Source organism: Panthera onca, chromosome A1, assembly GCF_046562875.1.
Source record: "Panthera onca isolate mPanOnc1 chromosome A1, mPanOnc1 haplotype 2, whole genome shotgun sequence".
NCBI lineage: Eukaryota > Metazoa > Chordata > Mammalia > Carnivora > Felidae > Panthera > Panthera onca.
The window spans coordinates 102,455,433-102,472,117 of record NC_138339.1 but is presented as its reverse complement, the minus strand read 5'-3'; the positions used below and the strand labels follow the sequence as shown (position 1 = coordinate 102,472,117).

Here is a 16,685-nt window from a genome sequence, read left to right as displayed (position 1 = left end):
TCTCAAACACATCTTAATATTATTTTTTAATTTTTTAAATGTCTATTTTAGAGAGAGAGAGAGAGAGCAGGGGAGGGGCAGAGAGAGAGGGAGACAGAATCCCAAGCAGGCTCCGCACTGTCAGCACAGAGCCCCACGCAGGGGCCACACTCATGAGCTATGCGATCACGACCTGAGCCGAAACCGAGTCGGACGCTTCACCAACTGTGCCACCCAGGTGCCCCAGGCAAATCTTATTTTTAAAAAATTAGGATTTAGACCTTGTAAACTCCTAAGACAATCTGAGAAGCATTGAGGGGCAATGACAAGAGTGGGGATCAGGAGTCAAATGGGCTAGATTTAACACCTAGTTTTATAGCTTATTTTATTCCTGTGTTGCTGGACAAGGCAGGTGGCTCTTACTAAAACAGCCTGCCCCACGAACTTCAATTTCTGTGTTTGTAAAGAAAGAATAATAATAACAATCTTTGTGATACACCGAGGTAACATGCAAGTCAAAAGATTTTATAGGGGCGCTTGGGTGGCTCAGTCGGGTGAGCATCCGACTTTGGCTCAGGTCATGATCTCGTGGGTTGGTGGGTTCAAGCCCCACATTGGGCTCGCTACTGTCCGCGTGGAGCCTGCTTGGATCCTCTGTCCCCCTCTCTCTGTCTCTCCCCTGCTGCACTCTTTCTCTCTCAAAAATAAACAAACATGAAAAAAAAAAAAAGGTTTTATAAACCATGCAGTGCATCACAAATGAAAGGTAGTGCTCTTAGTATTTTAGCACCTATTCCCAAATAGAACTGTCTGGGGCAGGCATAGGAATTGCCTTTGGCAGCCGTACAAATGCAATAGTCACTCACCTATGATCAGGCCACGGTTCGCCCCTGAGGCTTGTCTTTTTCTTCTTTGAAGATAGTGGGGGGCATGGAATTGTCACCAGAGCTCCTTCAGGCACCCCTCCCCCCCTTCCAGTTCTGTGAGATGAGGAAATTCTGATTTCTTATGCCATAGGAGTGACAAGTTCCTGTCACAGGCTCTCTCCTTGGCTGCTGGACTCCTTGAATTTTAAAGGCAGAAGGCATTTCTTTCTTGTGCGTGAGGAGCATACGTATTTTTCTTTGTCTGCAGCAGGTTTCGTTTGGGGAACAGGGCACTGGGACCTCCCACCTTGCCCTGGCCCAGACGACCCGGTTCATAGGCCTGAAACACCATCATCAAGTTTTAAATGCACAAACCAGAGGAAAGTGCTCGTAAACGGGAAAGTACTAGATAGATGTGGATCTCTGTTTTTGCTGACAGTTGGAGTTGGCTCCCCTGACAGGTAATATATAGCCCTTCGCTAGCGGTGCCTTTTTTTTTTTTTCCCTCCATTTGTAGCATTCTAAAATCTGTACCTCGTTGAAGAAACAACTTTCAGGTTGTCGTCTCTCCCTTAGCTGGTGCCCATGTTGGTGTTGCTGTTTTTCCTTAGCTGTTCTCCAGGTAGCCAGGCCTTCATCCACACCGTCTATGGTACTTTCTACTTCTTTCAGCTAGGCCATAAAATAGATTAGAAGAAAAAGGAACCCAATTACTTTCTTCTACTCTCTCCCACTTGTAACCCTTCGTAGCCTGGATTTTCATTCCTCTCCCTTGAGGCCTTTAAAAAAGGGGAAGAGGGGAGAGGAGACCCTAGAAGAATGGGATCTGGGAGGAGAACAATGCTGTAGAGAGGATTGAGAAAGAGGGTAGTATGATGAGAACCCTACAGAAGGGATCGGGCCTATTGCTGCCTGGCGTCCCCATCCCCCACCAGGCCTGTGCCCCAGTGCGAGCAGTTCCCCAGTGGCTGGAACAGGAGGGGGTGCAAGATGAGGCTCCCTCTGCCACCAGGAGCAGGGCCTGCTGGCTGGCCTGTTGCTAAGGCTACGTCTGCATCTGCATGCAGGGAACGCGGTTAGGATGAGGAGAAAGCCTCCGGGGTCCAGGAGGCATCCCTTATTTGATTATCTGGGTGGCTAATGGTGGGGAAAACATAGAGCAGAAGACAGTGCAGAACCCGAGAGAAGGATAGGGTGGAAGGACTGGTAAACCCATGAAAAACTAAACCAAATGACAACAAGCAAGAAGAGCTAAATCCAGGAAATGTAGAGGAAAACCGGTATATTCTCAGATTCTATGATAACTAAATTCTGTATCACACAAAAGATGTCGAAGGTAAAATCCTTAAAAAGCTGTCTAATTCCCAAGCAATGATCAACGTGTTTAAATTAAAATCAATGGTTTATGAAGTTTCCTGAACGCGTTTATAATGGAATTCAAGTTCTTACTTACTCTCTTAAAACAAGCGAACCCTCAACATTCGGAGAGTGATGTGACTTGTTGGAACATACATCAGAGGTGAAACAGAAGCAGAGACAAACAAGTTTACTTCCAACTGAAAAGAAACGCCATTTCCAGGAATATCAGGGGAAAGGTGGGAGAGAACTGGGCTCCGACTGTGCAGCAGAAACAAAGAGGGAGTGAGTCTCAGGGTGCGTGTGGGAGGCCAGTGTGCCTGCCGAGGAGTGAGGGAGTCAGCAGGCACTGGCTGACCAGTGGCTGACCCAGGCTGTGTGTTCAAGGAGACTCTTGGCGTCACAATTTGAAGACCTTTCTTTTGGACAGAGGTGGGATCGGGAAGGGGGGTGAGGCTGAGAGCTATGTGAGCTGACAAAGGTGAACGATGAATGAGTTGCTTTTGATGTGTGAAGGCCCCTGGGAAATCCGACTCCTTCCAACGTCAGGAGTTTTACTTCCCTGGGGAGGGAAGCTGTGTGGGCTCCTGGCGATGCCTGGCTTTCTGTGTCCTGTGCTGACATTGTTGATCTTTGGGGACCATGTCATCAGGAGGTACCAAGCCTCCTAGCACCTCTGTTTTTTCTAAAGGCGTCGTGGTGGCAGGAACCAGGAGCTGAGCTATCTAGCCTCCCTCGTGGTCATGTTCTCCCTCATGTCTCAGGGGATTTCTTCCTTATTTCAGGGAACGGGGTGGCTGTTAGGTCGGGCTCCTCAGCCTTTCTGCATCCAGTTCTGAGCCCTCACGCTGGGGCCCCTGGGAAAGACATGGCTGCTTGTAGCCTCACAGAAGCACCGTGATTGTGTAACCCATGTCCACCCCCTTTTTTCTCATTCTCTTTTTCTTGCTTAGACATGATGAGGTGGGATAGAGGGAACACAGGGAGAACCAACAAAGGCTGCGGAGAATGGGCCTCTGCTGCTTGGGGGCTTCCTGGCTTGCCTCCCTCTGAGAAGGGAGCCCAGGAGCCAAGTTCCCACCAGGGCTGGGGGTTAGCTGCAAAGGATAGAGAAGGAAAGAGGATTCACAAGACCTTTGCTGATGCAGGCATCTCCCCTCTCTCCATACCAGCTCTCTCTCTCTCTTCAGACTTCCCCCAGCTCTTAGCATAGTTGCTTTGCATTATCCTGTGGATTCCTGCAGAAAGGGGGCCTGGATGTTATTCCAAATAAAAAACTTATTAAAAGCTGCTGGCAGACCCATCGGGAAATAATTTTTAGTTCCTGCACTGAGTACCATTCATTTCTTGATTTCACCCGTTTAGCTAAACTTTACCCTGGGGAGTGTTTTTTGCTCGTGGGGGTTGGAGGTGAGAGGTTTTCTCTTGGAAAATCCACTTTGGTGAGGAGGTAGAGTCGGAGAAGTCATTGCTTTTATTTTCTCTTTCCTTCCTTCCTCCCTGCCTCCCTCCTTTCTTTCTTTTCTCCCTCCAATGAAAACAGACTTTAACATCAAGACATTCTGTGCCTGTGGCCTTTTCTTGATCTCCCAGCCCTTGCTTTTGGCTAAATAATCCCAGTCCTTTACCCCAGGCTTTCCCTTTCTAACTCTAGAATCTTCTTTAACCCTTTTTAAGATTCTGCTTCTTCAAATTGGAAGTTTTTCTAGTGCTGAATCACAATATCAAATTCCATTTCCAAAAAGAATTCCCTCTGGTTTTCACCTGGGGATGGGGCAGGAGGAGTGAGGGGGTGGAGAGGGGGGAACAAGGGGCAGAGGTGGGTGGGTGCGAGGGCTCTTTGTCTTCCTGGAGGCCTTGGCCCTGACTCTCTCTCCTGGTCACCAGTGCATCTGCACCAGTGAGTTATGACCCTTCTCATTTTCTTCCTTCCATACTAAATAGATATTGAGGCTTTCTTTATTTTCTGTGACTTGCATTTCTAGATGATGCTTGCAAAGTGTTCATTTTTCAGGAAAAGGAAGTGGTAGAAATAAAGTTCTGCATGGTGATCATTAATGGAGATGAAAATTAAACGTTCAGGCTCAAGACATACAGAGCGATTGCCCTCTTATGGGCGATCTGAAAGGTTTCATCATCGCTGGTTGTTATTTTCATCAGGGGCTCCCTCCTCCTCTTAGTGCTTCTCTGACTTTGGATCTGGCATTCTCTCCCTTGCGCTGGGCTCTTTCATTAAGCAGCTGCCTGTCTGTGCTGAGACTGTTGGGGGTCTTGCTCTGGCCCCAGCTGGGACAGTATCACTGCTAGGCCAGTGTGTTCTAGGACTGATGTGTGGGATATGTCTGGGAGAGAAGGCTCAGCTGGGTGCGAGAGAGAAGGTTCCAAGTCTTATAGGGATTGGTGGGTAGTGGGTGCCAGTGAATTCCGTCATGGTCAACCTGTTTAGAAACCAGGAAGGAGCCTGTATGTGTGTGTTTAGATGGATATTAAACTCTGTGGAGAAGAGACTCTATAAGCATCCTACAAGTTATATACTTAGAGAATAACATTTTGCTTTCAGAGATTTCAGTGTCTCCTGGATATAGTAAACCGTAAACCACTAAAACAGCCCAACCCTTAAAAATGCATAGATTGAAATAATCTGTCAGACTTGGAATGACTGAATAAAGTCCCAGCAATAACTGAAAATTACAGGCTTATGTGAGTCTCAAAGATAGCCTTTGGGAGTGTACGGACAGAGGTCTCATTGTCTGCAAGGACCCTGCTGCTTCAGGGGTCCCCCGGGCCATCCTCTTTTGATTTTACAGACTTCTTTTTTGTCATACAACAGTCCCTGCCCCATTCACCCCAGGATCGAGCCCTCACAATTACAGTGAGTTTTGTGGGGAATCCCTCAAAAGGCTTTTTCTTATCAAAGCAATAAGCAACACAGTCATTCCATCTCAAGCCCCTGCTTTTGCTTCCCTCAGATCGATGCTGAGGAGAGTTGACTATTCACGGGGGCTGCCTAATGGTTTGGCTGTGAGCAGCTTCTGGGGAAGGAAGACTATAATGGTAGAGAGAGAGAGAGAGGCCACAACCAGGTTGTCTTTCTTTCCTGGGAACTTCTTTTCTGAGGCAATTGAATGAGACCTTTGCAGGCGAGGGTGGTGGCCTCTCCTTCAGAATGCCTGGCCTGTTTCCCAGTGTGAAACATTCCCCAAATATGCAACTTTGCAAGCATCCCGGCCGCCTGCCGCCCGGGAGAGCTGGCGTTCCACTGGGGGGGCGGGGGGGGGGGGGTTGTGCCGGGGCGGGGGCATGGGGCTCCAGCCCCTTCAGCAGCCCCTGCGCTCGCCAGATGCCAGCAAGGCCCAGCCCCTGGTTACATCGTCCAGGGAAAGAATCTGTCCAGCAGTCTGGCTGTGACAAGACCTTGAAGCTTCTCTCTCTCTCTCTCTCTCTCTCTCTCTCTCTCTAAATCCCCTCCTTCATTCAAATCCAATCCTATAAAAAGGCTTTTGTTGAAGGAGCAGCCATGGCATCTTGGTGCACGTCTGTGTCACTGCCTTCAGTCTTTCCAAAGATGGACAGAAAGTACATCGTTAGTTGAATTCCTGAGCAAACAGGTCTGAAAAATGACTTGGAGGGAGTAGAGGTAACCGGCGGCTGTCACATGGCATTTGTTGGGGCTGCAAGTGAGGAAGCCAAGGAGGAAGAGAGCTGCTCGTGGTTGGTAAGAAGCCCTCTGCCAGGGAGCGCCTGGGAAGCAGGGTCCTTGCTGTGTGTCTGGGGAAGGACCTGCTTGAGTGGGCGAAGCTCGGACTGCCCTGGGCTATGGTTGCTTAGATGTGCATTTGGAAGCTGCGGTTAGCAGAATTGGGCACTGCGTAGATCCCTTTGGAAAGAAAGGGGCTCTAATTCCTTTACCATCTCTTGGGGAGGAAGCCGCTTGTGTGTACCTCACTCAGGCCTCCCTTTGTGGGTTCCTACAGATAGAGCCAGGACTGCAGTCCTACCGTGGCATTGTGCTCCCTGCGCGCGGCTTTTTGTGTCGGAAATAGTCATGTCAAAAGTATGATCAAGGAAATGACCATTCATTTCTCCTTGGTCTTCAGCTTTTGCTTGATTTCATCTCAGCTCTGTGCTTTTGAACCTCCCCCACAGTCTTTGTTTCAAGGAGGCCACTGATGAAAGGACCTAGAAAGGGGGTGGTTTTCTGGGTTTTGCTGATTGTCATTCTATCATTTGCTTATTCAATTGGATGTTTTTTTGCTTTAGCGTTAAGTGCATATGGCTGTCCAAAGCAAAAACAACCAAGCCAAAAAAACAATGCCCAACAAATTATAGATTTTGGCATTCATAATAAGCATTCTTTCCCATGGCTTAAATTTATTTTTCTCGAAGCTCAGTCCTTCGTCTGCTCGAACTGTGTGCCATTGTTCTGTTTTGGGGTTTCTTCATTTTCAGGCATTTGGAGTAGGATACCACACACTTTTTTTCACCCTCTTTTTTTATGTGTCGGTACTCTGCCACCTTTGACTTTTTTTTCGCTTTTTGCCAATAAGCTGTGAATGCTTTCTGGCTTCTTGCTTCTTGAAGCACATCCCTGCTATTACTCCCTTGGCTTTTCCCCTAACTCTCCCCTGGTGCTTACTGTTCTGCCGCGCCTGTTTTTCCAAATCCTGCTTCCAGTTACCACCCCCACAGAGCGGGGCAGCTGGGGGCTGTACAGCCAGGTGCACCAGGTGTAGGTCCTCACTCGAACACTCCCTAGTTGCGTGACCTGGGACTAGTTAGTGCTCCTTTGCAGACTTCTTTGTCCTCAGCAGTAAAAGGGGACAATCACAGTACCTCTGTCAAAGAGCCCTCCAGGCGATTAAATGAGTTAGTACTGGTGAGGTGCTTAGACCTTAGACTGACATCATTATTGTTTAGCTTGGGCTTCTTCTATTTCTAATGAAGGGTTTATTGAGAGATATTAGCTCTTGGGAAAGAAGACAATGGAGGAGAATGGGTTTGATGATGTGATGGTGGTATTTCAGTATGTTTGTTTCTATAGGACTTCTGGTCCTTCATGATATAAAGGAAGAAAATCCCTGTGGACCCTAGACTGGTTTCTTGAGGTACAGTTCACATGTCATACAGTTCACCCATTTAAAGTGTACTGTTCAACAGTTTTGGGTGTACTATTAATTTTAAGTTTTGGTAAAATACATAATTTTGGTAAAACACAAAATTTGCCAGTTTAACCATTTTTAAATGTACAATTCAGTGGCACTAGTTACATTTATAATGTTGTGCTACATCACCTCTATTTCCAAAGCTTTTTCATCACCCCAAAGAGAAACTCTGTGCCTATTAAGTAGTAACTCCCCATTCCTTCTCTCCCAGCTTCTGGTAACCTCTGATCTGCTCTCTGACTCTATGAATTAACCTATTCTAGATATTTCATGTAAGTGGAATCATACAGTATTTGTCCTTTTGTTCTGGCTTACTTCACTCCGCATACTTATTCCAAGGTTCATCCATGTTGTTGCACACATTGGAACTCCATTCCTTTTTATGCCCGAGTAATATTCCATTGCCTAGATATACCATTTTTTGTTTATCCAGTCATCCATAGGTGGACATTTGGGTTGTCTCCACCTTTTGGTTCTTGTAATAATGCTGCAGTGAACATTGGCATACAAGTATCTGTTCAAGTCCCTGCTTTCAATCTACCTCGGAGTGAAATTGCTGGATCGTATAGTAATTCTATTTTAGCTTTTTCAAGAACTGCCCAGCTATTTTTCTGGAAAGCAGTTGCTTTTTGATCATTCTCTATTCTTGTATTCCTTTCCTTTGGTGTTTATTTCCCCCAGATTTCACTCCATTCTGTCTTGTCACCCAAGTTTCCTTATACTTCCAAGCAGCAGACATATTCTTGTCTACCCTCCAATGACATGTTTCCCCTCCATATGTCTGAGGGAACACCACTCTTTTCTCTTCCTCATCAACTGGTAGAGCATATATAGCCCACTGTGGCCACACATCCACCTGGTCACTTGTTGTCTAATTGTCCAGGAAAGGGGAGAGTATATGTAGAAGGTCATCTACAGGCCTCAGTCTACTTCGACTGGAGATGGTTTCCGACACCCAGATGCCCCTAAAACCTTTAAGGTGTGGGAAATCAGTGATGTGGAACCAGAAGCCCTCTAAGATTTCAGTCCTCCTTAGGCTCCTTCACCCCTGCAACACCTTGCTTTGTTTTTCTCCATCAACTTTGCTTGTCTTTACAGGCAGTTTGACCACTCTGTCCGGCCGGAGAGTTGTTCTCCACTCTTCATTTGCTCACAGTTTCCCCACTTTTCTATGAGCAAGTGAATTAATTAACGAATACTCCAACAGCCTGTAAGCCTGCCTCAGACAGCCATTCTGGTTGTTGGGTAATTGTTAGCTGGGGTTTCTGGATGTCATTCATCTCACAATCGGGCTCCTAATTAATCTCCGCACCATTCTCACCAGAAGAAAGGCTGATGCGGAGAAACATCCCCAATTACCATGAGAAAGGAAATGTCAAGAGCCCCGTTGAGTTTTCCTGGCATCCACCCCTCATCTCAGATGAAAACCGCCATTAACGCTCTGAGGCAGCTTGGCGGGCAACCCTGAAAACTCGAGGGTTGTGCGAGCATGAGGAGCCCCAGACACCCGGACCCAACTCTGGGAGGAACCTGCAGGGTCCATGCCCTTGTGTCGGAACACCAATTGTGTTTCCCAAGATCGCGTGGAGAGTCTCGGGGCTGCGTGCCCAGCAGAGTCTCTGCTGTCCCTGCAGCCAGCAGGGCAGTTTTAATCTGGAAAAGCTAAAGGTCTCCCCTTTTGTCTGTGTTTTTGTGTCTCTAGGACAAAAGATCCTTCATCACCGAAGTGACGTTTTAGAAACAGTGGTCCTGATCAACCCTTCAGATGAAGCAGTCAGCACTGAGGTAAGCATCTGGCTCTGCGGGGTCTGGGGCAGGGCCTCACGAGGTGGACAGAGACCACCATATTGGAAGGGCAGGGGCGGGTGGGGCAGAAGAAGGATGCAGGAGAGGAGAAGTTCTTTACCCCCAGTCAGCGGCTGGTTCTGTATCTGATTACCATGCCAGACTGCCCTTCCCGATGAGGACAAGGTGGAAGATGCTAGCCAGAACTAGAATACTTTGTATAGGCAGGGGGTTATGAAATCTTGGGTATTTATGGAGGGTGTGCTGCCAGGATAGTGTCTGGCTGGGATGTAGCAGGGGGAAATAGACTACAAGCCCTCAAACCAGGACATTCAGCACACAAATTTGGAGAAAAATGGTATCTTGAGGCAAACCCCCTTCAAGCCATTCTGCTCCCCCTCTAATCACCACTGAAAGGAGGATACATGGCTATCAGGAGTATAGCCTTTGGTGCCAGACTCCCTGAGTTCTGCCACTTTTTAGCTGGTGGCCTTGGGGAAGATTATTTATTGTCTTTTTGTCTCAGTTTCCATCTTTGTGAAATGGAGGTCACAACAGCACTTACCGTGTTGTGATTAGAAGTATCAAACGCTTAAAACAGAGTGTGTAACCACTGAAATATAAATGTTGGTTGTTCTTATTAATATTATTATTACTATCATTCGAAATCGTTGCCAAAAAGAATAGCTGGGTATTTCAGAGACTACTAGAAGATAAGAACTTGGCTGAAGCCAAGAATCCCTGGCCCCCTCCAGGCCAGAGGAATTGATATATCTCCATTTCCCACTTCTTTTATTACAGTTTAGTACTTTTGAGATTGGGTTGCTTCTTGGACATTAAAGTTGCCATAGTCCCTGGGGGGCCTTCATTATCCACAGCATCTCTTCTGCTCATGCTTTGAGCCTATTTTTAAAATTTGAGAAATAATCCACATACCACAAAATCCATCTTTTAAAGTGTGCAATTCATTGGTTTTTAGTATATTCACAAAGTTGTGTGCTTGTCATCGCTGTCTATTCCAAAACATGTCTGTCACCCCTCAACAGTCCCAAACCCATTAGCCAACAATCCCTATTCCTCCCACTTGCCAGCAAGCACTAATCTACTTTTTGCCTCGGTGGATTTGCCTTTTCTGAGTATTTTGGATAATGGAATCATACCATATTCTGTATGGCTTATTTCACTCAGCATAATGTCTTCAAGAGTCATCATATTGTAGCATGTATCAGTTTTTCATTTCTTTTTTATGGCTAAATACTATCCTACTGCATGGATGTACCACATTTTGTTTATCCATTCATCAGTTGATGGACGTTGGGTTGCTTCTACTTTTTGGCTCTCATTATGTAGACTATTTCTTTCTTTCTTTTTTTTTTTTTAAAGATTATTTATTTATTTGACCGAGAGAGAGAGAATAAGCAGGGAGGAGCAGAGAGAGAGGGAGAGAGAGAATCCCAAGTAGGCTCCACACTGTCAGCACAGAGCCCGATGTGGGGCTCGAACTCACAAACTGAGATCATCACCTGAGTCGAGATCTAGAGTTGGATGCTTAACCAACTGAGCCACCCAGGTGCTCCTATGTAGACTGTTTTCATCCCACTTCCACTGGCTCCAGATCAGCAGGACCTGTTTGACGGTCCATGAAGGCGCAAGGTTGAGGCACATAGCAGGGTAGTAGTCTCTCTGTGACTAACAGAATCAGGAAGTAAAGACAACTTGAAATGGAAAAGGAAAAATGAGGAATTTCTTTAAGGAATTCAGGCTTGCTTGTAGAGCACATGGGGCTGGAACAGTTACTTTAGCCCATGTGTGTTTCCTTAATCAGAGCTTAGGGTTCTTGGGGGCCATGGGTCATATCCTGTTTACTTTTATATCCCTCCCTTGGTGTCTAGCATGCTGCCTGGCAATTTGTGCTGAACTGAGCTGTGATCAGAACGAATACCTTGGTGCTTGGAGCAGCGTGTCTGCTGAAGGACAGGCTGGCTTCCTGCCACTTAAAGAACAGAGAGTTCTTTCGTGCAAACCACTTACGATTCTCTTTAAAAGATTCCCATTTGCTGCAGCCTTTTGTTTATGTTCAATGTCAGGCACCTTGCTGATCCCACTGGAGCTGGCATTTGGAGATGAGCTTTTGGTGTATGGCTTGGAAGGAAAGGGGTCCTGTAAGGGAGGGCCTGACTTGGGACCCTCATTGGGAACCTGTGCTTCCTGAAGCAGCAGTCAGGGGATCTGGACTATACTTGGTGACTCAACCTGTGAGATATCCCCAAGTCTCACAGGCTGTGTGCTGCTAGCAGACACAGCTGTGGAGCAAATGATTGCCAACTGTATAGACTGCTTTGAGAAAGGCAAGGAAACTAGGGGGAGAAAGTCAACTACCACAGCTGGCTTGGCTATTACAAACATGGAAAATGGCATTCCTGGGCGAGCTGATGACCATAGTCGTTGGCTCTGTCCAGTTCCCTAGGGAAAATGAATGAGTTTCATTGGTAATAGATTTCAAGCCCTACCTGGGCCAGCCCTGTCCTGAAAGTGGGATGGTGGCATTGGATATGGCTCACGTCTTGCTCCCTGTGCTTTCTTTCAGGTGCGCTTAATGATCACTGATGCTGCTCGACACAAGCTGCTCGTGCTGACAGGACAGTGCTTTGAAAATACCGGAGAGCTCATTCTCCAGTCCGGCTCTTTCTCCTTCCAGAATTTCATAGAGATTTTCACCGATCAAGAGGTGGGCTCCTGTCTAGAAATATCTAAGCTTTACAGTTGTTTGGTTACAGTTGTAGCCTTAGGCTCCACTTTGAAAGCACTGGGTGGAGCTGGGAGAAGGGGAGGGAATGTCTCACCTTTCAAACAAGTAAAACTGCATGATATGACATATGACAGTTCTGTGACTCATCACCAAAAGAATTTAGAGCACCCATCTCTAATGAATTGGTACCATTCTTAATGTGCTGGAGATACCAGTGGAGGGGGCTTAGATGGCAAAAATGATGGAGAAAATTGGAATGACAGAGCCAAAAGGAAAACCCAGGTTTCGTCTTCTCTGAGAGACTACTCCAAAGATCTCTTGGTCTTTTGGTAGGATTTAACTGCCCTGATCTCTTTTCAAATTTGTATTTACTTTTTCTGGTCTAATTATTTCTGATTGGTCTTACTCTTCATGCCTGGTCCCAATGTTTGAACAGCCCAACAAAGGCAGGGCTCAAGAAAGGAAGGCAAGTAGGAAAATGGGGCATATCCATGCCCCAAGAAAAAGATGGTTAAGGTCGCTGGACTAAACCTGGGCATTAATATTTCAAATAAATAAATCTTATTCGGTGATGATACAGGTGAGGTGTTAAATACTACAGGACATTAGTGGTATCTGGTAAACTCAGATTGAAGAGTTTAATTTGGTTATTTCTGCTGGAGAATTTATTTTGGCTGGGAAAATTCTCTTTCCAAAAAAACTGCCTCTTTCACTTTGTTTCTTTGTTTATAGTAGTTAGACACTTCAGGGCCACCAGCTTAGCAGGTTGGGACCTGGCCATAGTGGATGACAGGTTTCTACATGGAGGGGTTGAGGGATGTGTGCACGGAAGGAGTCTCTGTGTCCATTTGAAACCATCTTCCTGAGAACTTCCTGAGATACTGGCCCCTCTGTCTCCCACGTGTTGCAAAGGGCCATCTGTCTTTCTGCATTTAAGCTTCTTTAACCCTGGGGTTCACAGAGAGGTCCCTGTGTACCTGTCATCGCCGGCAAGAGTGGTAAATAAACCTCCCGGCTTTGTTTGGCTTGCCCGGAGGCTTTGTGAAAGCTCTGGCCAGGCGATATAACAGTGTTTCACTCTCCCCCCACTGGGGGAATAAAAAACTGTGAAAAGGAACATTTCACTTAACATTTAAAGCCCTGGCTTTCAGAAGGTGTGATGTCAGCTGGGTTCTGAGGCAGACAGCCGTGGCTCCCCACAGCAAGAAGGGGCCCCAGGGTACACTCATGGCCCCTTTACCTTACCATCTTTACCACTTGAAAATGAAGGCTTTTGCCCCATCTTTCTCCAGAGCTTGTTATCTGTCCACCTCCAAGGCTACTAGAGTTTAGCCTGCATGATTGGAAATCGCTGGACTAGACCAATGGTCACCATGATTGGCCTTGGAAAAAGGGTTTGAGTTCAGAATGAGTCAGTAACAAAGGGACCGTGAAGGTCACTGGTGTTTAGTTTTGTTACATTTATCCAGGCCTTGATAGATACTAGTCACTCCACAGAAACCAGAAACACCATTTAGGAAAAACAAAAAAAAAACTGCAGTTTTTTAAGAATAAGAATAGCTAAAAATAAATGGACTGAAAAATATAATTATCAGTACATTTTGAGCTTCAGGTTTTGGGAGTCTTAGTCATTGGAAGTCAACTACAAAACCAGAATTTACAGATAGAACAGTCATCTGGCAGACCCATTCCTCCCTGAAATCTGAGGATGTGAAATCACATCTCCTGGGACATTTTTCAGTCTCTCTCTTAGTGAGTTTTTCCTTATTTGTCTCACTGTATCTTCAAGGAAGGAATGTGCTCCCTTTTCCACCTGATGATGTCTCTGACACCCTTCACCAACACTGCCAGGTTTTTTTTTTTTTTCTTTTTCTTTCAGAATAATTATTTTCAGATCTGCACACTGTTCTTCATAAAAGAAGATAGTAAAAGTTTCTTACATTCTCTGGTCACTCTCAACCAAACCTGGTGGCAGGATGAGATGGATATGGGAGAAATTCAGGAGTTGTCTTGGTCATGTTTCAGTGCCTTGGCATTATGAGACAATTGGATACATGAGTTGAGGGCTCAAGGAACTCAGAGCTGAGCTGGAGATATGTGTAAGCCATCAGCATATTATAAACCAGATGACGTGATCTAGAGACAGAAGCATATTAGAAGAGAAAGGGGCTCTAGTCTAGCATTTAGAGGTCATGGCCAAGGAGAAGGAGCCAGCCATTTCAGTTGGCTTGTTCATTTGGTTTTAGTCTAATTTCTGTAAAATGTCATGACTCATACTGGACACGGTACTACAAGGGCCACTAACCGGGTTAGGAATGTGTGTCAGTGATTTCTGTAGTTTTCAATGTAATCATCTTTTAAGTCTGAAAGTAACTTTTGACTGTCAACATCCTAATTAAATGTCAGTGGGGAGGGAATGCAGGCTTTAAGGAGTGCTGTCATTTACATAAATTGGGGGCTCCCCTTAAGAAAAAGAAAACAAAATTATCAATACACAGTTAAGTACAGGGCTTTGGGAGGGGACCATGCCAGTAAGAAGCCTTGAAGTTTAAGCTTCTTTAGCTTTATGATCAATCCATTTTACTGTCAGCTAAAATCCCTGAGTCTTTTTCATGAGTGTTGTTGTTAAGTCGCATTTTCCAATCTTGTACTTCATGCAGCTGGTTTATTGGACCCTGCATTTATCCCTTTAGAATGCCATCCTGTTAGAGTTGACTTAGCCATCATCATCCCAATGTCAAGGGCTTTTGTAAATGTTTTAGTTCTGCCATCCCACATTTTACTATGCCTCCCATTAGCAGGCCACGTACAGATTTGATAAGCATGTCTTCACCATTTTTATCCATGTCAGTGCTCACCAGGACATAGATGAGCCCTAGGGCAGCCCATCGTAGACCTCTGTCCAGGTTGACACTAAGCAGCAGGATTTATGACTGACTTCAAATCCATCTAATTCTGCTATCACACTGTTCAGAGATCTTATTAAACGTCTTGCTAAAACCCAGAGATACATTGTCCACTGTATTTCCTCATTAGCCAAGCAAGTAACTTAATCACAAAAGGAAATGTAGTTAGAGTAGGCCTCGTGGTTTAGAAATTCAAGTCTTACTTCATTATCTGCAATAAAGCCATTTATTTCCTATATCTTCCTTCCTCTTCCAGTATGCCTGCATTTAATTAGAAAAATTAGTTAACAAAAAAGACTGTCTTTGCCCCAGTATTTCTTCCAGTCATGTCTTTCATCTCTATTTGTGGGAACAAGGGAAGGGTAGTGTGCTTGAGAAGCATTAGCAGGCTCACGTCACTTCCAAAGCAGCCACTCCCGGAGGATAGTACATATTGAATTGGCCAAGTTCAGTGCAGTTTAACAAACATCTATGGAGCTGATGATGTATGAGGGAAACACAGATCATGATACAGAGTTACGAGGATGTGTTTCCTTCTGTTCGGGAGCTTTTACTATAATGGGCTACACTACCTACTATGATGATAATTTCCAAACTCTTTTAGAGGAAGACTGTTTCAGAATCCCAAGATTTACTCACAAGTTTCCTTGCCGCTGCTAACACTGTTGGCTCCTTGCGGTTCTCCCCGATGAGTTGCATAAGCATTGAGTGAGTAGACACTCTTAAGACTTAGTCTTTGTCCTGAGGCTCTCACTCCACCATGCCTGATGGTATGCAGGTCTGGAAGCTGGCTTGGGAATGGGAGGAGGCAGGGGCTATTTCTGCTGTGTAGCTCCAGGACTGTGGCAGTTTTTCCTCCTAATCCATCTGTCTCCTTCACGACGGCCTCTCTGTAGCCCTGGCCTCTGCATCCCTACCTCCTCATGCCTGGTATGCTGCTGCTTCTCTAGAGGGACCAGATTTTCCCTTTCTGAAATGAAACCTGTCCAGTGCTGACTTTCTTTCCTGCTTTCTCTTGTATTCCATACTTTTCACCAGGCTCTCTATGGTTTTTCAATACCCTTGACTTCCTCAAAATTCTGTGCAAACTTGCTTTCTTTTGGGGTCACATCTTCTTTGTTTCATAGGAACTTCCCAGCCGGAAGTGAAAAGATGGAAAGTAGAGAGGTATTCCTCAAGTCTTTTTACCTTCTTGAACTTTGTGATTAAAAACCCTCTACACACAGCTAGCTTGTACCCTTAGCTACCATACCCCTCAGAGGGAAATTTCAAAAACTGAAATGGACTAAGCTTAATTTTAAAATCTCACTATTAAAGACTCAGCAGTTTGAGTTTTCCTACATTTCTCACGTAAAAGGTATTATAAAGCATGAAGAGTTTGTATGTACTTTACGTGAAAATGAGGATTGAGAGAACCCTATTTTGGCTATAGTAATGGTGATGAGGGTCTAAGCTAATTATTGGATGACAAACCCTATTTGGTGCTCATGTTTGCTTTGGTCAGCAGATAATTTGAGTGAAAGCTCCCCCAGATGTGTTTTTTTTTCTTTTTTTTTTTCAGTTTTCTTGCCTTCCAAAATAGTTGATATTTGAAATTGTTAAGTCAGAGGTAAACAGCAAAGTCAAAGTCTTCTTCTTCTTTTTTTTTTTTTTTTTCAATAATTTATTGTCAAGTTAGCTAACATACAGTGTAGTCTTGGCTTCAAGAGTAAATTCCCATGTACTTACATACAACACCCAGTTTTCATACCAACAAGTGCCCTCCTCAATGACCATCACCCATTTTCCCTGCACCTCTACCCCCACCCCCATCAACCCTCAGTTTATTTTCTGTATTTAAGAGTCTCTTTTTTTTTTTTAAAGGATATTTATTTATTTTTGA

General features: G+C 45.2%; 1 protein-coding gene across 2 annotated transcripts in view; it reads left to right on the top strand.

Moving 5' to 3' along the window:
* MAP1B (microtubule associated protein 1B) overlaps positions 1-16,685 on the top strand; it is a 101,024-nt gene that overhangs the window by 62,802 nt on the left and 21,537 nt on the right. The window contains exons 1-3 of one of the 2 annotated variants that reach the window (XM_060635569.3): positions 5,662-5,916; positions 9,066-9,148; positions 11,736-11,876. In XM_060635569.3, the coding sequence (XP_060491552.1) occupies positions 11,745-11,876 (132 nt within the window). In that variant the 5' untranslated portion in view covers positions 5,662-5,916; positions 9,066-9,148; positions 11,736-11,744. Of the gene's footprint in view, positions 1-5,661; positions 5,917-9,065; positions 9,149-11,735; positions 11,877-16,685 lie in introns of those variants that run through there. The other variant, XM_060635568.3, reaches the window with a different exon arrangement.